General features: G+C 33.8%; 2 protein-coding genes across 3 annotated transcripts; both read left to right on the top strand.

Moving 5' to 3' along the window:
- The first annotated feature begins 2,624 nt into the window (after positions 1 to 2,624).
- LOC128233923 (carcinoembryonic antigen-related cell adhesion molecule 5-like) lies at positions 2,625 to 14,486 on the top strand. Of its 2 annotated transcripts, XM_052947804.1 has the most exons (6): positions 2,625 to 2,803; positions 3,256 to 3,594; positions 4,207 to 4,518; positions 10,577 to 10,834; positions 12,342 to 12,595; positions 12,752 to 14,486. In XM_052947804.1, exons 1-6 carry the CDS (start codon positions 2,752 to 2,754, stop codon positions 12,767 to 12,769), a joined length of 1,233 nt encoding a protein of 410 aa, XP_052803764.1. In that variant the 5' UTR covers positions 2,625 to 2,751; the 3' UTR covers positions 12,770 to 14,486. The 2 variants fall into 2 exon arrangements, with proteins under 2 accessions (XP_052803764.1, XP_052803763.1); XM_052947803.1 differs by lacking the exon at positions 12,752 to 14,486 and having other exon boundaries at positions 12,342 to 12,643.
- Positions 12,783 to 25,523, top strand: LOC128233922 (contactin-1-like). The gene is made up of 10 exons (XM_052947802.1): positions 12,783 to 12,898; positions 14,370 to 14,639; positions 14,903 to 15,196; positions 16,297 to 16,644; positions 16,932 to 17,240; positions 20,324 to 20,473; positions 21,930 to 21,951; positions 23,767 to 23,782; positions 24,617 to 24,696; positions 25,090 to 25,523. Exons 1-8 carry the CDS (start codon positions 12,820 to 12,822, stop codon positions 23,780 to 23,782), a joined length of 1,488 nt encoding a protein of 495 aa, XP_052803762.1. The 5' UTR covers positions 12,783 to 12,819; the 3' UTR covers positions 24,617 to 24,696; positions 25,090 to 25,523.
- The last annotated feature ends 352 nt before the right edge of the window (positions 25,524 to 25,875 follow it).

Raw genomic sequence — 25,875 nt, 5'->3', positions numbered from 1 at the left:
AATCATCCTGAGAAAAACGTTTTACCTGAGAAATGCGTTTGCAATACTGTGAGTGTCTTCGATATCTTTAGCTTTATGAAAACCCCGAACCTCACTAGAGTAAATGAAAATAAGTAAAATTAGAGTGTCAAAATATCGAGATGTTGTTTCACGCTAAACATAAGGAAAGAGTATTAATATTTATTCAGTTTCAAAATAGCTTATTGCGCTTTCGAGCTAGGTTTCTTCAGTTTTTATACCGTCCTTACTGTAAAGTGTTTAGTGTTGAAATATTGTAATAAACAAGGTTCCCCTGCCATTCCTAGACAGAATTAGCACTTCTAGAGGCCACAGATTCACCACACCAGGTATAGGGTTAATGTTTCTACCCGGAGTGTGTTAAAGGTTTACACGGCGGACTTAAATTGGCTGTGTCCGGCGTGGACCCGGTTTACACCTGGTTGTTGATCTAGGAGTATGGGAACCATCATTACTCCCCGGTTGGGTTTTAGACTTAACAGTTGGGAGTTTTGTACCACTTTGTTTAGGGGAGACCTGTGTTTCCTCATGTTAAAATGTGATGCAACAACAGTGTCACGTGGCTGTGGAAAGAAGATCACCATGTCCTTTTCATGACTGGTGGATCGTGCCGTCGGAAGGGTTACATCAGGCGTTATTTGGGATGTATTTCCGGGAGCATCAGCAGACGGTACATTCTCTGCCGTCACGACGTATTCTGACATGACACTAAATCCAGTGTGGTATGGGTGTCGGGAAAAAATAAACAGATGTCCTGCCCATTGACATCAAAAGGTTGTTTGACGTTACACTTTACATTTTCCATGTGTGTCCAGTATCGGGAAATTTAACTAACCTGATTGATTGCAGAGTGCAAGTCGGGAAACCCATCTTGAATCACGCGGTTACCGCAGAGGAGTTTGGCCGGATAAACTATACGCACACTTGACCTTTGATTATCTTTTATGGTGTTCTTCAACTGCCCACATAAGCGTTTCCTGGCGTCAACTTTTTTCTTTGGCATGTGTCGATCGATGGAATAACCAGGGAAATGTTTGATTGTTTTTGCATTCAACATAATATTTTCTACACCATTGTAGTTCATAAAGTTTGCAATAATGGATCTAGAATAGTTTTGCCCCATCTTAATGGGGCCTTATCGATGTGCACGAGTATTCACTATTCCAGTTGTATCAATTTGCAACGTGTTAGCTAGAAACTCCATTAAAGAGCCGCACTGTTTTCATAACGGGTCTCCATGATCTCTCGAAATATAAGGAAAATTCGTCTGTCACGTGTCTCTATATCGATGGATTTGTACGAGAGCGTTTTGAATAGTGTTGACTGCTGGTATATGCCCGAGGAAATACCGTTTATGTTATCACAGGCAATTTTCATGTACTGATTAAATATTGATAAATGTTCACGTGTATTGGCTTGATCAACTTTCAAATACAATATTTCCTCGAAATTCATTGACAGTTTGGCATTATTACTTTCATTTTCAAAGTCATCGCCTGTAGGAATCGAACTAACACTAGTAGCATGGCGCTTAAGTTAACTAGTATTCTTTGCCGTAAACTCCCAATCACCCATGTCATATTCCCGAGAAATATCTACCTGTGAAACGTTAGTCACCAATGTACCCCGTTGAAAACAAGCACGTGAAAATTGGATGCACTCGTGTACACAAAATACAGAATTTTTCTCGGACAAAAGTCCAGTAGAGTTTTGCACAACTATAAGTCCATGTGTTTACCTCTTCAGTTTACAAAATATCCTTTCCTTTCCAAAAAATTAAATTCACTTGGAGTACATAAAATCCACGACCACCCAATGCCATCTTGCTACGTCATACATTCTAATTTATAATGAAAAGTATATTCACAAACTGTTTGCCTTCCATTCAAGAATAATTGAACATACCTGTATTCTGAACGATCGCTCAATACATTGCAACATGTTGGAACTTCAATCCAATTGTTTTATCTTGCTTTCAACAAGTTTGGCTTAACGATGTTTTAATGTAGTTCTGTTCATTGTTTAAGGGGCGTAGCTAAAATTAATTGCGTGCCAACTAGTGAATAATCACCCATGATTTTTGAAAGTAAAGGGCTAAACTATTGATCATTATAGAGAGTTATATGAGGCTACATGAACGCATCGCCATGGAGTTAGCGGAACCCTGAATATCGGGTAGGGGCAGCTAGGTCGGCGTCTTCGGACGAACACATTTAAAACAAAAGAAACTTACAATAGTTCATTAAATTACGTTTTGTTTATTAAGCTTTTGTAAGATTATTTCGAATTGTACAAATTGTGGCAGTACTATATATTTATTATATGAAAACCCATTTTTTTAAGAATAATGGTGTATGTCGTATATGTAAAACATATTCAAGCATTATGTTACATGTTTATCTATTCCGGAAGACAAACCAAATATTGAAGTATTCGGTTTATACCACCGTCAGTACGATAACCTTAAACAAAAAACTCTCTAAACAAAACCACTTAAATATCCTTCTTAGATCCTTTTTATAAACATCATATCACAATACTTCTTCAACGGCTATATTTTTAACCCGGAAGTTATATTGAACATGTTAAGATTCAATATATTTGTATTTAGGTTGAAAATTAAACTTAACCCAAAGGAAGTCAGTCGTATATTCTGGATTATACAAACATCTTTATTCATAATTAAACGTAATACTTGGATCTGTTGTTTCCTGTTCATTTTGCGTGGCTAAAATGGAGTTGTACTCCTTTGTATTTATTTGGATATATACGCTAGTATTTATTGGTGAGTCAGAACTTACTTTATTCGTTAGGTGTTAATAAATCATGACTGGTAAACCACGGCAAATATCGCGAGTAAGGCAATGGAACTATATAAGAAAGTAGCTGTATGAAAATTGAGATATCCTCAGTCATAGTGGTTTATAAGTGAGAAATGGCCAGACAACATTCAAATTAAAAAACCAAAAATTAAATGATTAGTATTGTTCTATCAAATGTATATACTTGGATTTGATTGTATAACAAAAATAAGCACCTTTCACGATTCCGTCCGTTTCAAAACAATCGCAAGTCTGTGGTGAAATAATGTCGTGTAATTAAAACCATGTTAACACCATATTTACACAAGCATTTGAAAAACTAATAAGCAGGAAAATTTGTGTAAAATTTAGGTAAATCCACCAGTGTTGTGATCTAATGAAATAAAGTAAACTAATAATCTATTTTTTTTTTCAGATTCTGTCAGGGCTTGCCCTGCAAGTTCACCTCGACTATTCCAAAGGGTACATGATGACGATGTAAAACTTTCATTGATTACAACTGTAATCACTCAAGGCGTAATAAGCTACCTGATTAGGAAGGACGAAACAAATTTGATGAGTATAGATTTTTACAACGGTGCGGTTATACAACAAGAGCCATGCACGCCTGCTGACTGCACGGTTTCTGGAAATGCTGCCTACGGTGACTTTTCTATCACATTATCAAATGTACAGAGAACGTCAGCAGGAACATATAAACTCATCGTTGTCCAATCAAAAGAAGAAAAGGCGTGCACAACACTTTTCGTTCTCGGTATTTATCACATTATGTTTTATCACTTTACCATCACTGTAATCTGTGAACACATTTATAATTATGCTGTGTTATTAAATCCGCAAAATTAGTCCATATAAATTAATATCATTTACAAGCTTCCAATATAAGTTTTCCTATTGGATGTGTTAACTGTTGATATCAGGTGTAATCTCTGCAGTACCACTTTATCTGATATTTGTTTTAACGGAACACTACTCGTTCTATTTAAACATATTTCTAACGTTAGAATTTTTTGAGTATATTTTTAGAAATGGTATTGTGGACTATTTCAGGGACAGGATAATTACTTATTGCTTAGTCATTTTCAGTTGGATATGTGAAAGTCCACGGTTTGAATAAACAGTGATTCCTTAATATTCTAGAATAAATATTTTAGTTTGTACGCGCCAACACTATACTGCTAGGATATCGCGAAAATGTTATTTTCAGCATATTGATATTCAGCCATTAGACGTTCTGTGTTTGAAATAAATTGTTTTAACACTTGCACCCTTTAGCCACAAATGGAGCATTTTTTTGGAGGTTTAACCATATTGATATTTAAATAATTGAATATATATAGTAATATGTATACGTTGTTGTTTGAAGGAGATCCAGAACCACCTACCATTTCGTCAAACAATGACCCATCCGTCGGTGAGAGTGTCACTGTCACCTGCAGTAGTACCTCCACAACCACACCGACAAACCACGGGCTTAGTTTATCCTATACCTGGACGATAGATGGCCAGACAACCCCTGTCGGCACGCGTTACACTTACTCTGATTCCAGGCATCATATTACTATTTCTAATGTGCAGAAGACGGACAGCACCATTGTTATGCATTGTTCGGCAGCTGAGGTCGTTACAAACGGGTACACGTCATCCCAGAGCATAGGATTTACATTAAACGTTCTTTGTATGTACCGCCGTTTTTTCACAAAGCGTTTCATAAAATATTCTGCAATTTAACAAATTAACAGTAAATATACATTTTAAAACTTTGTGAATATAGTACATTAGTATTAGAGTACATGAAATTTTTATTCGAATACTCTACATGCTACATATTTTTATCGGTAACATATAAATAAATGCCTGTTTATTTGATGTATAGCTCCTTCTCAATTGAACCTATTATGTTCTTTAAGATATACGTTAAGTATTGCAACATTATTTCCCATTCTTATTGCTTGTCAGTGCCATTAAACCGGGTTAATATGTAAACATTTGCTGCTTAGCGCTTAGCTTGTTTCTGTAGCTTTTTGCATAAATATCTAAGAATATTGTAACTATTCCCCTCATAAAATATAGTCCATACTTTGTATGTGTACCAAATACGGGCTATGGGATAAGCCTTTATAATTCGATATTTTATTGGGAGTTGAAAAACCCTTTTAACAATTAAAGAGTATTATAAGAAATTATGAAGACAATAATACACAATTACAAAACAACATGCAACAATTCACAATATTTATGCAATAAGCTAAAGAAACATGCTCAGTAGCAAAAAGTTTAAACTTAAACCCGGTTTAGTGGCAATGGGCAAACGCCAAAGACATAGAACACAAAACCACAAACTAGAAACATAGAACAGCACAAAACTCTACAAACAGCACTGTGAATAAATACTATATATATATATATAAAAATAACTGGTATGTCTATCAAGAATTGTTAGGTACCACCTTGGAACGGTCAGTAAAATGTAAATATATTGGGGGTTTAAACCAGTTTATGTGCACAATTATTATTATGACAATTAATATGAGAAAGAATCTTTCAAAGCCAGATAAAAAGGGATATATTCATCAACGTTTAAATCGAATTTTAATACATGGCTCTGTCTCTATTGAAAAGCAAGACAAACGTAATGCAAAATGGAAGAGAAAAACGGATTTAATGCATTGTGCAATGACCGTGAATGATTTGTTAGTAAATAGTGTTCAACTCTTACTCCCCAGCCACGTGTCTTTTGACGAAAGTATATTTAATTTGTATTTATATTTCACAAAGCCGGTTTAGAAAGTCCAACAGTCAGATCCGCTGTCATGTCTTTTTAAAAGATTAGGAATGGTTACCCCCCCCCCCCTCCATTTTACGCTTCAGTGGTCGAGCCACATCTTTTAAGAAGGCCATACACTCTTCTTTTGCTGCAATCGCATGTCTGCGAACGGAGCTGTATTTATGGCATTTAAATTTCACTCAGACGACCAAGATTATAAGCTTCAGTCACGTATTATTAAAATGACCATAGTCAGTCGTAAACTTATATTATCTTATATTTCAAAGAACTGTTTTTTTAAACCTTTTAAAAACCAACGATCTTATCATACATTGATTTAAACCTGTAATAAGACAGTTAATGCTGAAAAATTCTAAACTCGCCTCGACATATATTGTCAGTCTGTCACATAAAGTCATGCCTCAAACGATGGTGTAAGCATTTAAGGTAGCGTATTATTATTAATGAGTGTGTAAATCATAACAAGGTAAACATCAATATATTTAAACTTATAGATATCCATGAAGTTTGTAAAAATAATCAATGTAAAAAATGGGCCTAATTATACAAGAATTATATATTGTATTTTACTTCTGTTATAGAAATTCTTCGATTGGCATTGCCATTGGATAATTCTTGAAAACAACGACGTAAACACTGCATTAAAACTCAAATGTACAAAACCTATAGAAACGAATGCTGGCTATGCAAAAATAAAAAGCACTATACAGTTTCATGATAAACTGATAGTATGTACACAATTCTCAGTTTCATGATAAAGGGTCGAATTCAGGATAACCACTCTCACTCACACACAATAAGTTAATCCTCTGTAATCACATAATGATTAAGCTATTTTCAGTGAAAGGTATATCCGTATTCACAGTGAGTGAGAATCAAGTGTTTTTGTCATTGTGAGTACCCGGTTAATCCACTTAAACCTCCCTCAAGGATTGGTTGTAAATACGCATTGAATGAGTGTGAGTAATAAATGTACATGCCAAGTAGAAAAGATGGAATATATCATTTATTTGGAACATATAAGGGACATCCGTGTTCCCAGACAATATTTAAGAGACCGGGAAAATCCATTGAAGTACTTCAATAATGTGGACTTCTATAAAAAGTCAAATTTTCAAAAGGATGCGCCAATAACATATACGGTTTGTTTTGTGTTGATCTTAACTCCCAGCAAACTTGATAGTTGCAATTTATCGATGGCTGCAGCAATAGGCAGCTTAATGTTGGTATAGTTTGCGGCCTAGCGGCCTAGCGGCGTTTACTTAGCCGTCTAGCAGCCTAGTGACGTTCAGCAGCCTTGCGGCCTAGCGGCGTGAATTTGGTAACAATGATAAATCAGTGCCTTTTATCCATACATTAACAAAGCAGCCTTGAAGAGTTTTCTATTTCAAAGCATTTTTAAATGAGTTTTCATCTTTAATCTTTTATTTTCAAACACTAAGACCGCTTTATGCAGACAGCAAAAGCAAGATTATATACGATTACATATCTAAATTTCGTGTTACAATGTAAAACAGCTACATATTTAAAAAAAAAACAAAACAAAAACAAACCTTCATTATTGATAACCAATTGTTTTAAAATGTTAATTTCAGTTTCAGTATAATGACTTTTGTCGTTTATTTGTCGCCATATCTTACAATTAGGTACGTAAACAAACATATGTTTACATTGTCTAACGTAAAAACCAACATAGTCAAACAGATAATCCGATGTGATCATGAAATCACACATGTATTTGTACTGTACTGGTCACCTGATGAAGTTGCGTGTTAGCGAGGCGTGTGACGACACACAGATCACTTGAGTGTCACTCCACTTATTCCACTCAAGTGACCACTTGAGTGTCCATTACGGGAATGTGATTGGAGTGCAAGTGAGAGTGGATGTTCTGAATTCAGCCTAAAGCGTCCGTTTACTTACGAAATATAACAAATATAAATAGTGACGTCCTTTCAAAATGTTCATTCAGAGAGCTGATACAAACGCACAAGCACACGCATAAACACATACAAACATACACACACACACACACACACACACACACACGAACACTCAAACGCACGCACGCACGCACACACACACACACACACACACACACACACACACACACACACACACACACACAAATAACACACAAACACCCAACACATTTGACCCCCGCCCCCCCCCCCCACTCACAGATACGTTTACATAGGTTTTCAGTCTTTTGGTAACTTGGAGTATTATTATTATTAATTATATATATATATAGTATGTATGCACTGTGCTGTTTGAGGAGTTTGTGCTGTTCTTCTATGTTTCTTGTTTGTGATTTTGTGTTCTATGTATTTGGCGTTTGCCCATTGCCACGAAGCCGGGTTTATGTTTAAACGTTTTGCTACATAGCTTGTTTTTGAACCCTTTTGCATAAATATTAAATTAATTTGTTTTCCAAAAGATGTTGAAATGTCAAAACTAAAGCAAATCATGCCCTTGGAATATGTGAAAATGACATATGAAGAAAGCCTTGCAAACTTATAATATATATATTTTATTTGCCAAACTCTATCCAGTATTTCTGCACAATAAATGTAAATTATGTTAGACACTTGTTAGCGGAGTTAATGGTTATTATCTTTCAACTTATAACGAAGTTAAAATACGACCTACAAGTCTAAGACATTATACTAAAATATGATAAATTTTGATGTAGCCTTATGTTATATCTGTTACATTTGGAAGTTTTGTTTCCGAAGTCTTATTGTTCGCAGTAAGAGTTCAATCTTCATTTAGTCTTGTATACTATATGTATTATATTCATTTATAATAGGCTCCTAGTTCAAGATATTGTTAGAGCTTGATAGTAAATTAATTAAGTAAACATTTCAATTATTGTGTTGTGTCTCTTTTTATGACACCTTAAATTATTAAATTAATAAATCGATACAACAGAAGGGTGTTTTAAAGCTGATCTTAAATCATTGATGCGATGCACTATCACTGAACCAGTTTTATTTACTAGGTATGTTCCTTGATTAGACTGATTAAAATGTTTGTTTGAACCTACTTTGGAATATCGTAGACACAAATATAACTTCACACATGGGTTTATGTAAAAAGAACATGTAAAGCGAGAAGTTTCAACAAAACTATGCAGTCGTCATGCACATTGCCCCCAATCTTTCAAATAACAGCCTGATATTTCACCTGAACATGCTTCTAGCACAAGTTTCAGAATGTATTAAAAAATCTCAACACTATCGATCCCGTTCACTGACCAAAATTTGAAAGGAATGTTATCCCGGTCAGGAGTACATTCCCTTTAAAACAGTTCTTAGTGCTGATAATAATAATAATAACTTTGGGGAAATAATGCCACTACTTGCGCTATCGTGCGACAGTCGTAGAAAAATATGTATTTTGCGACGATAGATCAGTTGTGGCTTCAAATTCAAACCTCCTCATTTTATTCCACAACATATTTATCGACCTTTTGTCTTACTGGTTTCTTGTTAATATTATCGTTACATAATAAAACGATATTCACACGATAATCGCACGAAAATTGACATGACATGGTTGCCAAAGGTTTGGTGAAATTCTTGTTTCCATCGCACGACATTTGCATGACATTCGCGAATTGGACTAATTCATGTGTAGATACATTATTCTCATGATACACTCAAGTTACTCATTTGTTTTTCGTGTGCACCCTCTTCATATAACCTGCCTTCTCTATCTGTTGAAGTCATTAGAACATCTTAAATTTCATTTGACCACTTTCACATCATTGTTCATACGTTATGTATATTTTGTACGAGACAATTTCCGTGGGTTTCATTGACGGCTTTACAATACAAAACTGAATAAAAAATTTCCATGATTTGACCAAGCTATCTAGTTACTGACATGAGATTATTGACATGAGATGGCATATATTCACAAATTGCAATACCACATGTAGACAATAATTCTGACAGTTTCATAACAATTAAATGAAAACTATTGCAAGATCCACTGACAATTGTAGTATGCCGATGAAGATTCACCAATATTAATTTACGATATGCCATACATCCTCAGTATTAACTACGCTTCCATGCACAGGCACAAGTGTCATTGCGATGATCTCCTCATTATTTTAACAGCAATTTATACAAACGTAGTATGTACACAATACCTAGCCCATATTTACAAGGTGTAACATATCGATGGCCTCACCTCCTAATGTCGAAGCTACACAGTCCTATGTTTTCAGTAGCAACGTTCTTGGTATTTAATATTTGCAATTTATCCACAAATGTTATTAAAAAAATGCCAAAATTATTATTTATAAGGTTAAAATTACTGAAGGTTCGGCATTTCTGCTTTTTCTGTGAGATGTCCATTCATTCCTCGACATATTGATCACATAATATAACACCATTTTCTCAATGGACTATTTACTCGTCAGTTTGCAGTAAGATGAGGCTCGCTGTTATGATTTTAGTGATGTAAAAATAGGAAACAAAACAATACATTTTCCACATTCAAAAGTGAGGTCATCGATAAACAATGTGTTTGATTTGTTTAAAAACGCATTAAAAAACTAAGCTCACCATGTGCAATGACAGCGGGTTGTCCAGACACAGGTAACAGCAATTCAATGAGCAAAGATTACTTCAAAGTTATTGTACTAAATTTTCTTAAAATTTTCTCCAGATAAACTGGTCATTAAACGCACAATGCATACGCAATTTTGTTTATGATACAGACATGTGTCTTCAGTATACACAGATGTGTTTTGCCTTTAACATTATTGCGATAGAACGGACTGTGCATCGTATGCAATTTTGTTGTAGAACTATTTCCGGCAACAATGTGATATTATTTAATCACATTTATTTAGGAACGAGATATTGTGGTTGCTGTAATCAATTTGTAACAATTTTGTAATAAGACTTATTTGAATGATGTACGTTTTCAGACGGACCAGACAGCATAACTTTCAACACATCCTTAACTACTATAAGACAAAGAGAGGGCTTGTTGTTCCTTCCGGTTGAATGCCAGACAGATTGCAATCGCTGCACGTTTACATGGAACAAGGACGGTGCTCCGTTTACAAGCACAGCTATTTTAGATTTGGCTACATTGCAGAAATCGGAAGCTGGTGTTTATTCGTGCACAGCGTCAAGGACTGGAGCACGATCAATGGACAAACAACTTGTTGTCCAAGTTATATGTAAGATTACTATGCACTCCTTATAATGACAAATCTGTTCAATCATTGTTATAAGTTTATAAAAGACTGTTTAAAATACATACTCGGGGCGAGGTTATTTGATATGTTTATCAGAAATTGTAATAATAAATACCTTGATTCTTTTCGTTTTGAAGATTAACATGCCAATAAGAACATTTTTTTTTCAGAACAATGTCAATCAACGTAGTTTATTTTAAAATTTGTTTTATTGTATTGCGTCTTTGATGATATGTGTCCTTAGCCGCCTATTTACCTTTCGGTTGTATATTTAACCATTCGAAGGAAGAATATCGGAAAGACTTCTAATTCTGATTTTTTTTAAATATCATACAATGCTGAATCATGAGCCACTCCCATGATGCTGATCATCTTACAAACAATGTTCATTTTTATTTGTTCATTTGCAGTTAAATGTTAATATATTTAGCTTCGCCTACTGTTTTGTATAACGTAACTTTTACGTTCATGTTGTGGAACATGCACGGGGCAGTGACGTCATTGTTATTTTAATATTGCGCTCTGATTTGTTCAGCGCGATGTCAGTAAACCACTAGTATACGGCGTTACAACAATCGGTATTTCTTATTAAACAAACGTAAAGAGTCGATAACCGTTCATTTACAATACTTTTCTTTAGAAGTTTTTGCTAATTTTAAATCGTGATGAATATTAATTTAAAATGTAAATATAAGGATTGATCGTGTTTCGTGTGTTCGTTGAATTTAACCTTCCTCGATCATACATCACGAAAACGCGAACACATGTGATCAATCTTTACACGACTTTGCAGTGATACCGCATGATATATTAACAAGCATTGACGTAGTGAATGCTAATAGAAATGAAAATCAGAAAATAAGTCTAAAAATAATTTGATGAAATTCTCTTTACATGGCAAAATCTTGTTATGGCAACCAATAATAAATAGTTAAAATATGGTTTGGGTTTGTTAACAACAGTAATGATTTGACATCTTATCGAAATTTGTTAGCAATCATTCTATTTAAGGTTGTGTTAAAGGGACTGTACACCATATTGGCACCAAAAAAAAAATCGGTAACGAATCTCAGGACAATTATTTAATAAAATGTTATACTCGTTGTTATCATTATTGTAACAAAATATACCAGAATTTAAAAAAAAAAGTGTGTCGAAGACCGGGTTCGAACAAGTGTCGCTAGAATTGCAGTCCAGCGTTGTATCCACTGAGGTACGAAGGCTTACTCTAAACGGGTGATATAATTAAGCTATACATCTAACTCGGTTATATCACTTGATACCATCGACTAGCCGATCAAGCAAAAGGAATGAATTATACTAGGTAGACATACCCAGTAATCTTTTTAATGGAAAAATACGATTACACTGCGAAAATTAAATAAGTAAGCAATCAAACTATTTAAGGTTTTGTTAGGCCTTATGCATGTAATTTCCGGACAACCATCGTATATATTAATGTTTGTCTATCTCCTTTCAAACCATGCAGACGGACCTGATCATGCAGCTGTCCTTCCGGTCAATACCCTGTATGTACTGAACGACGGAAACACAATGGACAGCGTAGTTTGTTCATCTGACTGCTTCCCGGAATGTTCTCTTATGTGGCTTCCGTCTATATCGAGTAACCGAGGAAACCTCAGCCTAGGCGTCCTTCACAAGGAGTCTGCCGGGAAGTACACATGTGTAGCAAGTAACCCGGAATGGAGTGAGAAATCTCTTAATGTTACCATAACAGTCCAGGTTAGATGTAAATTGATAGTTTTAGATACGGAAATGTGGCAATTATAATATTAAAGTGAATACAGCAATCATAAAAATGATCTCAGACGCCACCTTAACAGAGAAATGGCTAAATGCTACTCAACATCTTACTGAGCTTGTTTTTACTTGTTTAAGGATCATAACTCATGTTAGACCGGCAGGTGTACAAAAGCCCATGTTGACCAACATAACTATGAAGTGACATGATTGTAGTTGCACTGTCATTGGTGTTACATGCGGCCATAACGATTTGGACCGAGAAAAATGTTACAAAAATGGAAGGTACACAGTAAGACATGCTGACCAACATATGTATCGAGTTGTACGTGTGTATGTGTTAGTCATTTCGCGCTTTATGCGACACATATTTTTTCAGACCATTGTTTTCTAGTGTAAGCGTTTTAACTTATATATATATTAATAATCATTCAGTAATTAGACTGAATTCTGCTGCTTAAAATTTCATTGCGGTCAATATATAAGATTTTTCTTAATAATGGACATACTTGTTAACTATAAGAATAGTTGTCAAGTCGTTTAGAGAGAAAAATCCGTCTACCTCAATCATTTTTAGAGCGACTTTTCGAAGAATATTGAGAACTTTACTAATCACCCTAGCGTGTCACTGTCAAATCTTGGTTAATATTTTGCATATATGCACGTTAAAGTCATTATCTCAGCAAATGCATTATATTTTTTATTCAATCATACAATAAATGTTTTCAAATATTCAACCTACCTAATTGATGAAGTAAAAAAAACTCTATTTTGAATATATTAATTCAAATTATGGCCTTTAAGTATTCGTCTAAGAACTTCTGGTAGAGGTTTCGTATGTAAACACACGTAGGCTATTATCTCAGCAACTATTTAAAGTATTGCAATTTGGCCTTTATACAACGTTACTCAACCGTTCAATCTACTTGATTAATCAAGTTAGATAACTCTATTTTCCATACAATGCAAATTATCGCCCCTTAATATTTGCCTTAGAAATTGTGCTTAAGGTTTTGCATGTAAGCACGAAAAGGTTATTAGCTTATCATCTGAGTGTTGTAATGGGCTTTATACGACGGTACCTAACCGTCTAACCAACTTTATTTATCGAGTTTGATAACTTTAGTTTTTGTACAATGCAAATAATGGCCCTTTATTAATTGCCTAAGACATTCTAGTTAAGGATTTGTACGTATAAACTTTAAGTCAATATCTCCGCAAACACAATATATATTGTATTAAAACATTTAAATGTAAGGGTGCATAAGTTGATAGATCGGTGCAATAAGTACTTAATAAGCAATAAGTGCATTGCCAATGGCTCCAAATCATCCAACTTAGTCAACCAAGACAGTTTTTTACCTTAAATGTAATGCAAATGATTGCCCTTCATTATTCTACTAAAGAATTCTGGTTAAAAGCTGTGAAACAGTGGAGCGAGCTTTTTCGGTGACAGCTCTTGTAAGTAAGTAAACATAGACGTACAATGAAACATGAAAACTAGAATGTTTACCACATTTATACTTCTAAACACCTACGATTAACCTCACTGCTGTCGTATACGATTTTTTTATGAAAACTGGCACACTGAATTATTTTGATTTATACGTTTGCTATATGAGTTGTTATTCATTTAATTTTTGAATTGGTAATACTTACTAAATGTAATGATATTTGACTCAGGAAGGTTAAGGATTTTATATTTTTGAGTAATCTATACCGATAAATCTATCTATATATGTAAATCTTTCTGCAGATGGTCCGGAGAGCGCTTTTCTAGACGTGTTTTCCCCGTTCGTTTTGACGGAAGGGGAAACAATCAAAATCATAGGATGCACTTCCGACTGTTGGCCTGGCTGTCGACAGAAGTGGATGAACGCTGCAAATGTTACAATACAACTTTCTGGCACACTTTCACTTGGGCGAGCTACCAGAGACAATGCTGGAAGCTATGTATGCGTCTTAGAAAACACTGCGAAAGAATACAATAATAAAGCCGAGGCTTCTTTGATATTGATTGTCGAATGTAAGTGTAAGGCGACAAATCAATCGTTGTTATTAGGCTTGATCACATGTTCAATAAATGTTATTGTAGCTTATACAAATATTGAGTTTAATATAATATGGGTAAACTTACATTTTGTTTCCTTCACAGTCGTGAAGGTTGTTGTACTACCCCATACAAATGTGTTTCAAAGGGATTATTTTTACCTCGGGTAACAAACAACTTAAACATTTTTACTGTTTTGACCTTTGTATTATCGTCCCTTTTAAAACTTAAAACTTCAGATCCCCCCGATGTTCACATACAGACCACAAACATAACATCCGATGACACTTCCATTGTCTTAGAATGCATTGCAAACGGTGTGCCGAACTCATATATATACAGCAATTGGAAACAGGAGTGGCCAGGTTTTATTTTAGCCAGAGTCATTCCTGAAAGTGGATATTCAACATTACGCCTCACAAATCTTTCGTACGAATATTCTGGAATATACACATGCTCAGTCAGCAATGGTGTAGTGCAGTATCCAACAGCAGAGACCGTCATGGAAGCATCAACGTACCTGCTTGTAAAAGGTACGTATTGGTTTTTTAGTTTGTTGTGACTGTTTATAACTATGTTTTAACAACTAAGTGTTTTGGCAGGCAATATTGATCAATCAATTCAAGTTTTGGATGAATTAGACTACACCGAAAACTTACCCGGTTTTATAAAATTGACAAGTGGATTCTGATTTAAAGATAACAAAGGCTACGAGTTCAAGTAATTTAAAATATAAACACTCGTGTTGGAACTAAGTTGGGTTAAAAACAAGCGCCCACACCTCACATAAGCAATTCAACCTATTGTGTGAAAAATGCCAAAATATATGGCAACTGAAAACATAAATAAAAGCGCCAACATAGGCGACATACAATATCAAAAACTGACTAGGGAATAAAATACATCAAACATTAGTGCAATGAAGAAGTGCAATTTAGAAGAAGATTTACAGACGAGAAAAGAAGGTGACAACATACGACATAAGGAACGCAATAAAGTGCGATTTAGTAATTAATAATCATAATTGGCACTCCTGAACAACAATAATAACATACAATGATATATAGGATTAATTACATAATATTAAGTAATACGGATACGATACACACTATAAACTTTTACTTGACATTCATCATCAAAACATATGTCATTAAACATATAGTAAGTCAGGCACAAATAAAATGGTTATAATATCGGATTAAAAAAAAGAAAATACGTTGGGAAGGACGGTTTTGACTTTTACTGATATCCAACAAAGAACGTCTGTCACTGACAGATTGAATCAATGATTTTAAAGGATGTTATATTGTTTATCGTTTGTCCATTTCGCAGATTGTCTAGAAGTTACAGCGTTGAGTTAAGTCAAATTGAAATATTTCGCTGAGTCCGTTTCCTTAAAGTGTAAGCTAACGGAGACGCATAAACTAATCTATTTTATCACATATTTCATATGCATCATTTCCCTTTAATGTCGATGCTCTTAAGAATTAAAAGATAAAATAAGACATGTTATTGTCTTATATTTATAGTCCGGGATTGTACAAATTTCAAAAATTTAAGTGCATTCCTTCTATTATTTCTATACTTTTGTACGTAAAATAGTACCCTACACAACATATTTTCATTGTTTTAGATGCGCCCATTGTACTATTTCCTAAGTTATCTCATGATGACGTCATCGTTTTATCTAGCAAACTTGGAGACACACTTTCAATACAAGTAAACTTTTACTCCAATTACGGAAGGGTGGCTGCCTATTTAAAGGACTCCAGTTATAATTCGAGCGAGAACAAGAGCGTTACTTTGGATGTTTCTGAAACTAATGTTGAATTACCTGTTTTTGATCAAGTTCTTAACGACAGTGGATTTGTTTTAAATATCACTATCATCATTGAGGAAGCAGACGATTTTACCGTTTATCCTGTCAGTATTGAAAATGATTTCAAAGCAACTTTACTATACATCGATGTTAAATCAGAAGGTTTGCTAATTGTGTTTATGCAAAATTCACGTTTTTTAATTGCTTGAAAACATAATCTATTTGTTTTAGTTATTTCTGTAATAACAAGTCATTGCAAGAATCTAAATTGAATACAATAATTTATATGATTTATTGTAAATTAGTCAGTATGAATTAATAGATAAAACTTGTTGTTAACAATGCTTATAAAACTAATTCTAGTTAACAAAAACATTGCGCTATTCACTCACTGTCATAATATCTTCGTATATTTACCAACAATATATATGTGAGTGCATTTATTGTAGGTCCTCCTGAAACCCCCTGGACTTTTACGATAGAAGAAGTCATGCAGCATTCCATAGACATTTCTTGGTTTGGGAATTTTAATGGTGGATTCAAACAAACATTTGCTATACAAACCAGCATGGACGGTGTTGATTGGAGTAATGCTACATTGTTAGAGGAAGACGTACCGAACACAAATGAACAATACCACCAAACAGTTGATAACTTGGACCATACAACAACTTATTATCTTCGCATGTACGCGTTCAATGTGCTTGGTGAAAGTGAGCACACATCTGTTATGCAGGCTACAACTGCTACTGCCCTAGGTAAAATATATTCATTGTTTCCCTTTTTTCTTTTTGCGCGATTCTAACATTCAAATTGTTAGGATGTAAAGTATTCAAACAGTGTGGTATTTATTTAAATATCATTACTGAATGCGTCATTCCAGTTACAATAAACATTGGATACTCAGTACTGATAAAACCATGAAATGATGTCATCTGTTTGTCTTTGTTTTACACCCGGCAAGTTGAATCTTTAGTTGCACTTAAGAATGTTTTTATAACAATGTAAAAACAACATGCTCGAACACTAAGAAACACCATTGTTAAAAATGCATTTTAAACACTGGTATTTTTTAAAGTATTTTAAACTGAGTGTATGGAAATACAGTTGAGACAGTTATAAAATCTACGTTAATTCCATACTAGAGTATAAAAATATCGAAGCCATTGTTTTGAAATTGTGGGGAGTTTCGAGTATATTGATAAAAGAGAAATCGGGGAATGGGTTTATTAAAATCAGCCCAACATTGCGTGCATTCTAAACTATAGCTTCGAAATTTTTCAAATAAATATTTAATTCCTACCATTACGTCTGATTTTGCCTTGTCAAGAATAGTTTATATTATATCCTTGTATCAACATCATGAAAAAAGAAAGAAACATGCTCTTGTACACATTTAGCTTATTTGAAGAAAACACATTTTCCCCTCATAACAATACACTGTTACGTTTAAATGTTGTGTGTTCATTATCAATAATGCAAAATCTAATTTTGAAATGCTACGCATGCCACTTCTGATCAAATAAAGCCTCCATCATGAAAATATGTAATTTACAATTAAATCATATTTAAAAAAGTAGCTGGTTTCGTCTGAACAATTTTGACCAAACTCAATACCTCGAATAACTTTAGAACATACGTTTTGGCACAATCCTTTTATTCCACATGTAAAATAAAAAGGTGTGTTACATACATATAATGCTTACCTTGTGTTATAGAAAAGACTGTGTGTAGGAATATATTCAATTAAGATTTAAGTGTATTTTAGATTAAATCTTTTATTTCGTATGGAAAGATTTAACGGGCTTGATATCTATATACTGACAGTCAATGAACAAAAATTCGACTTAGTGTATTATATATATATATATATATATATATATATATATATATATATATATATATATATATATATATATATATATATATATATTCTTTTTTATTCATCATTTTCAATTTAATTGAGATCATGTACATATAGAACACATATCTAGGGAAAAAGTTGAGTGTTGTGAACCTCAACGTAAAGACGGCAGTTTAAAATCGTAACAATTAAGATTCTAACCTATCAGGTTGTTATAATTTCGTCGAATGCCTTGCACATGTTTGTATTATCATTGCCTATCAATAGGCCGTATAAACAACCATTCTGAAGACACAACATAGCAAGCAAAGAAAACTCCATCGTTTAAAGAGGTACACCCCTAATGAAAACCTCCACTTGAAACTCTTCAATTTTAATGCTTTAGCCTATGTTGTTAAGCACAGGATTACACATTTTTTTAGGGATTCATGGTAGCGGTTCGATTCGATCCAGAAGCATTGTTTTCTTATTTGTTTCGTTTATTTTTTCATTAGCTTACATTCTTTTTTTATATATATTTTTTAAACGAGACGGTAAAACATGCGGACTTTTTCCACAAAGGTTAAAGTTAATTATTGATAAAGGTCATAAGTATTCCTAGAACTTGTTAGGTTTGCTTTCAAACTTTTAAGTTCCAATTTTATGCGTCAATCCAGTGTGTTAAAATTGTAATGCCATATGGTCTTTTCAGTACAGTTTGATTGTATTTGTTGATGATGTGACCAATAATTTTTTATTTTTCTGAAAGCAAATATATTTTTGTTACTCTGATATCAAATTATTACCAAAATGTTGAAAACAAATTCGATAAAGGATTTTCCTTGTCTAGGGTGATGTCATTTGCATCAAAAATTATAAAAAAGTGGGAAGGGTCTTTCAAATTTAAATACAATTATTTGACGGTAAGTTTCTTTTTAATTTTGGTTTTTGAAATCAGGAGATGATAAATAATAATTATAATAATAAATAATAATAATAATATTATTGATACACATTAAGTACAGATACACATTAAGAAATTATTAAGCTGATCATAGTGTGAAATGATGCCTATTAGCGGTGTGTTACCTCATAGGCAGAAACTGGCGTTTACAATGTGATCATGCAACAACTAAATTGATCGATCATTTCCGAAGCAGCAATTCAAGAACTTTCCGAGTACATTACCGGCGGTGGCGAAGAATGGAACGTGCATTTGCCATGCCTTTACCACAATTTCTCACGGGACGTGGGGTTTTGCTGTCGCTAAAGTTTTTCAAATAGATTTCAAAATAAAATCGATGTGTATGTTTTTATTGATTGGTTATACAATTTATTTAACCCCTTTTAAGTTGTCTAATTGATATGTTTTGTTGATCCAACCAAGAAACTAAATGAATAGTTCGGGACTGTCGCCAAATAACTTCTCTTATTAAGACCATACCCATTAAACGATGAATTTGTGGAATACCATTTTTTTACTAATTTACAATGTATTTACAAAAAAAGGTTTGTGTCAAATCCATCCATCCACCCATCCCATCCCGTCATCCCATTCCATTACATTCCCACTCATCACCCCATCACATATAAAGTCTACATTCTTCTATTTTAAAAATCCTGAAATATAACCTCAAAGCATGCCTCTCAGAGGAATCTTCATTAATTATAACCGAAAGTCGCAATCATGATTATCCTTTGTTAAAAAGTATACGTATAGTGTTTTTTTACAAATTCAAATCAAACAACAACCATAATTAAAACATTGAAACACATCAGTAAAGCATTTATTATCTTTATAGTTTATAAAACTTACAGATACGGTGATTTTTGTTATACAGTAAAGTTATTTATATTACATATAGACGCAGAAAATGGATATATTTTACCGTCATCAAGGGAGTTGAATTGTTAACTATTTAGTGTAACGTCTGTTAGTGGGTATGATTACAAGGATTATAAGAGTACATTTAAAGTTATACAGTCATTTCTTTTCAGAAGACATCACTCAAAGTCATGCTTCAGTTATTGGTGGAGTAGTTGGAGGATGTCTCGGAGTGGCTGTTGCTGTAATCGTCATAGTGTTTGTTCTGAGACGATGGTACACATTGAACTGTTCCTGTAACATGTCCCTATCGAGGAAGAAAGGTAAAACTGGTGTAACTCAGTAGATCTGTTTGCTTTAGATCAACCATGTTTCGTTGGTTTCAAACTTACTTTTACTTCATTTGTTTCGAAATAGTTCTAAACAATACGTTCACGGTTTACTGACACAATTACACACCCAAATTAATATTTAATTGTAATAAGCTTAAAATGGTTTCCTTCTGCACACTTGATTAAAACATCATCCAAATCATCTAAAAATTGGTTAATATGAGTTGCTTTCGTAGAATGATTTCTGAAACTAAAAGGTTTAATGTTACTTTTTGATTGAATGAGAAGTAGTTCAAAAGGCTCACAATGGAAACTACAGCGGCATGAGGCATGTGGCTTAGGCTTAACGAGAGAAAATACATTGTACAAATACAGAAGTCAGTGTTTAAATCAATACAATTCTTTTCACCGTTTATATAATTCCATATGGATGCGTATCATTTTTATTTAGCGTTATCTCACAATTAGGCCTGGGGGTGCGACCCAAGGACCCTCCCCCTTTTGGTATGCCGGACTTCGTCCTTTTTGGGTGATGTTCGGGATGCCGATTTTATGTATGCTGGTCTCCACTAAAGCAAACTGAATTCTAATTTACTTTAAAAATTAGCCAACATAAATAAAAATTAAATCATCAACTTGAACAATTTTCTTAGAATCCATGCAAAGACTTCGGCCTGTATCTGATATTGCTTCAATGGTTCTTGTTCCTTTGATGTAGCTATTTGTAGCCATAAATGGTATGTAAGCACGCTGAATTGTGACTAAAGAGTATACTATCACCAAATACAATCAAGCGTTATTGGCACTATAATGCGATAATGACCGTGCGAGTTGAACAATTTTACGGTAGGTTTACTTCCTCGTCAACAATAAAATGTATACATTATATTGCCAGTGTTTGTTGTTTAATATAATATTGTAAATACAACTAGATAATCGATCAACGTAGGCATTTAAGACTAAGAAATATGCTATTGTTTGTCATATTTGTGATCTAAAATGGGAATTTAAACAAAATTATCAAGGGACAGATCATTTCCGATCATTTTGCTGGTCAAATTTTCTTTAGCCGCGTCTTTCGGACCAGTGTGTACTGAAAACATAATATTATTGAAAAAACGTTTAAAAAACCAACATATTTTAAAAGAAAATCTAATCAGATAGATTGTAAGTAAAATCAGCAAGTAAAAATAATGAATTCGAATACATTTTCATCAATGCTGCCTTCATCATCGCTAAGAAAATTTCAATAACTAATCCAAGAAACCACGATTTAATCAAAGGAAGTATTGTGTCGTTTTATTAAAAAAAATATTCCGTCCCCTCATGTGCCTATTAGAACCCTTTGGTTCCAAACCCATATTTTTGTCCTAAAAATGCGTTAGTTTGATAGATAAGGAGATATTTAAAAATAATTGGTGAAAAAAAATAACCATTTAATTTTCAGATGTACCTTCAGATCAAGATGGGTAAGTTTCTATTCTTGTGTAGACAAGATATTTGCGTTTGCATCAGTTATGTTAAATATATGTTTTGTATGGCCGTGATAGGACAGTGCGTATTTTTGGTTTCACCTGTTGAGGGCGGACATTAAGTTGTCCGCGCTCTTTCTCGTAGAGCTTTTTTCCAGCTACCACCAAATCGGACACTATGTTTATGCGCAGAATAGTTCGGTCAGACTTTATGTTGTCTGCGCTGGAACTCGACGTACCTTGTCCGAAAATCACCAAATATTGACAATATATTATTGGGCAGTACATCTGGGCTAAACTAGTCATGCTAATGCTATGAACATTGAATTGCTTAAATTACACAAATTTTTAATGCGCGTTGTGAGTCGATCAGTTTTTGTCCGATCATCAACAAACTTATACATAATGTTTATGAACAAAATATCTCGCCAAGGATTAATATAATGACACGTTGCAAAATTAACTTTAGAGTTATGTCCATTAAACGGCTTAAATTACACAAAGGTCAAGAAGTCCACTTTCCAACCTTTTCCTAACATGGTAAGCATGATCTTCTCGTATAACAGGCTGGACAGACAAAGTCCCTCCACAGTTAGGGTTTTTAAACTCACCTTGGTCATCATGTTTATGAAAACTGTATCTCGCAAAAAGTTTAAAAACTAGGTAAAAAGTCGGTAATTGCGCAGAGATTCGGCACTTGAATTGACATAATTTTATATTAAAGGTAGTGACTTATCATCTCCAACCTTTGTCAACATGCGTAAGACAAAAATATATAAGTTCGATATCTAGATGGAAAATCTCAGTTACTCAAGCCTTTCGCCCATGATTTGACAAGTTATATTTATTCTCTGAAGAGTTTTGACCCTTGAATTGGCAAAGCCCGTATTGACAGTGTCCGCTTTACAAATTTGACAATTTTATCACCAAAGTCGGTGTCCTTGAATAGGACGGACACATTTTGTGGCAGCTGGCCATCTTGTTCTGAAATACAGAACATGTTTCTAAAGTTTTTTATTTGAATATGTATATCATACAGTTACTAACACAAAAATAATCAATATACGTAAAAAAGGGATTATCCGCTTACGTTGATCGCTTTTTAACAGTTCGTGTATCAGTATGCTTCGTGTCCCGATTTAAATAGTTTTATAATACATTTACTTGTTACTGCATTATAAAAAACTCAGGAAAGGAGAAATAGGGATTCCAACACGTGCATATTGAAAGTATACTTTAAGACATGGTGCTGACAACCCGGGATACAACGCTGCCGGAGCGTATGAAGTAGTGTCAGCGACAAAAGAATTGTCCGTTTACGATGCTTTAAGTAAGTGAACACTTCCATGAAATGCAATGTTATGGTTTCAATTACCATTGTTCTTATTCTCATTGCGTGAAATGTTCTGATTTCGGTGATCCTTATTCGTTTAATGTATGTAGAGCGTAATATTTAAACAGTCATAGTCAAGGGCCTTTTTAATAAAAAAAAATTGTCCCTCAACAACATGTGCTAATAATGCATGGTGATCTAGTTCTGTGTGTAGTTAAAGAATGCAAAGATGTTTTATTGAAAGGCATTTCATAAAAACGTGCCCGAGTAGTATAACAAAATGAGTCAAGAATGTAGTTTCTAATCCCTTAGTCTTATCTTAGGACTGCATTCTGGGTAAGTAGGGTCCAGGACATAGTAACTTTACATGCGTGCTTAATTAACTTGTGTCATAATAGTATTAATCTAGTAACCTGGTTAATTGTTTATTTGAATGTGAACAGGAACATTCATATTTGAATACTGTGTATTTTTTTCAGCTGTTGGAAACGATAGGTAAGAAATTAAAACCATTTCGTATATATTCGACCTGTCACGAGTAATCATATTAAACACTATTTCATTCAACGAGTTCAGGAAAATTGTAAGTAAGCATGCCTCTGGCAAGCATGCTAACATATTTCCTGGATGAGTTGAACAAAAGTGTGTATTACATGATGACGAGTGTCAGATTCTTTTCATCAAATGCTTTATATCGGTGAAAGATAACAAAAAAAACCTTCCTGTTTTACCTGCGCATTATGACCAGCCCGAGCGAATACCAAAAACTGTCATAATCATGTCACTTCCCACGCTAACTGCATTGTTGTTTTGTAATACCTTAAATTATGTAGGACATAATATATAGCCGAATGTTATAACTCCGTTTATAAGACAAATGAATACTGAGATGATACCAAATAAAACAAAATATACACACTATACTTTAAACGAAATGTGCTCTTTTTAAATGACGTCCCCAAACTAGGTTAGATGAAGTCATAATGTTTTCCTTTAATAAGCTTAATGGTAAATGAACTTTTTTATTGAGTTAAATCTTTATCATAAAAAAATGAGAGCTTACCGCATGACCTGCTGGATTATTACCAATTAAACAATTATCTTTTTGAAATAAATTGATTACGAACATACGGGGTGGTATTGTTACTTACGGTAATATTTAACTGGAAACAAGATATAGCATTTAATAAAATACTATAAATACTTGATTAAAATAAGTTAAACATAGCTGACAAATATCTCATTTCAATTATCATTTAACAATTATCATATCTATCAAATATATTCGAGTTAACTGACATGTTATATATATTTTGACAATCTTTTCAGACCCGACAATTCGCGCTTGTACACGTCTTTGGAGTTGACCAATCAGAAGTCAAACGCTTATTACGGGAATGCAAAGATAGGTAGGAATGATGTATTCTAGAATGTTACTACTCAGAGTAAAGTACTTGCTCAAACATAGGTAATGTTCTTTACATACATACCCGTATACAACATTCGAGAAATGAGATCTTCCGGATGCACAAACTATAGCACACATGTGATATGGCAGTTTTGTTTTGGGTTATTGAAAGATACAATGAATTTTCATACTCAACAAGTTCACGTGTATTACGCTAGAGACAATGCATAACATTATCTCATTAAAATATAAAATTATTACTTTGCTGTTGGAGCCCTCTAATCAATACATACAACACGTCTTAACCACACCTGTAACTAAATGGGATTATTGAAGAAGATCTTGTTGCTTTGAGATTTCTTTTGTTTCCTACATCCTTTAATTTCGTTTGCAGAGGATCCCGTGTACAACAACACAATGCTGAAAAACCCCATACAGACAGTGCTTTAAGTTCGTGTAGTTGAAAAAATACTCTAACTCATACGAGAGATTATCTCATTTTAACTAGTGTATAGTTTGATTGTGACGTGTCTTAATGAAAAGTTATATTCAGAAAATTAATGAACTGTATAGAAAAATAAATATGTACTTGACTGTGAAAGGCAATCAGGTAACTTTTTGACAGATCTTACATCTAACTGTTTGATACTTATTGCTCGTGGACAATGGAGTTAGGTGATGACGTTTACCGGTCTTGAATTCCTCATTTAAAATATAACATTTGTACTATTTTTACCGTATAGTTGGTTAATACACATGCCGTTTCATGTTTGATATATCTGTATCTGTATTTTTATCAGTTACAGGCTTATAAATTAAAAAAAAAAATAAACAACGAAATAAGGACATTTCTTTGTTATCTCATTAAACTAATGCATAAATAATATGAATTGCTTATGTCATGTTTTTGTTAGACGGTTTTTTTATGAAATAGCGGGGGCGGGGATAGGGACAGATTGTTTTTGGTAGAAAATATTTTGGACCAGATTTGTTAGAACTGTTCACAAACGTTACAGGTAATTGATCATTGACCCCACAAGTTGTCTGGTATCGCTACTTTGAGATAAAATGTAGTAATTTCAATAGATTCATGGGTAAATATATTGCTCACGGATTCACACAATAAACGCATTTAGTTGTATAATGCGAATATGCCTTAAACGTGTTAAAAAGGTTAACG

Source organism: Mya arenaria, chromosome 5, assembly GCF_026914265.1.
Source record: "Mya arenaria isolate MELC-2E11 chromosome 5, ASM2691426v1".
Lineage (NCBI taxonomy): Eukaryota > Metazoa > Mollusca > Bivalvia > Myida > Myidae > Mya > Mya arenaria.
This window is presented reverse-complemented; position numbering and strand designations above follow the sequence as displayed.

Excerpts from the sequence above, each read along its gene's own strand:
- LOC128233923 (XM_052947803.1), top strand. The coding sequence starts at position 2,752 with ATGGAGTTGTACTCCTTTGTATTTATTTGGATATATACGCTAGTATTT. Across the intron at positions 4,519-10,576 it reads ATTTACATTAAACGTTCTTT|ACGGACCAGACAGCATAACT; the intron begins GTATGTACCGCC and ends GTACGTTTTCAG. Across the intron at positions 10,835-12,341 it reads ACTTGTTGTCCAAGTTATAT|ACGGACCTGATCATGCAGCT; the intron begins GTAAGATTACTA and ends CAAACCATGCAG.
- LOC128233922 (XM_052947802.1), top strand. The coding sequence starts at position 12,820 with ATGATTGTAGTTGCACTGTCATTGGTGTTACATGCGGCCATAACGATT. Across the intron at positions 12,899-14,369 it reads AAATGTTACAAAAATGGAAG|ATGGTCCGGAGAGCGCTTTT; the intron begins GTACACAGTAAG and ends ATCTTTCTGCAG. Across the intron at positions 16,645-16,931 it reads CATCGATGTTAAATCAGAAG|GTCCTCCTGAAACCCCCTGG; the intron begins GTTTGCTAATTG and ends CATTTATTGTAG.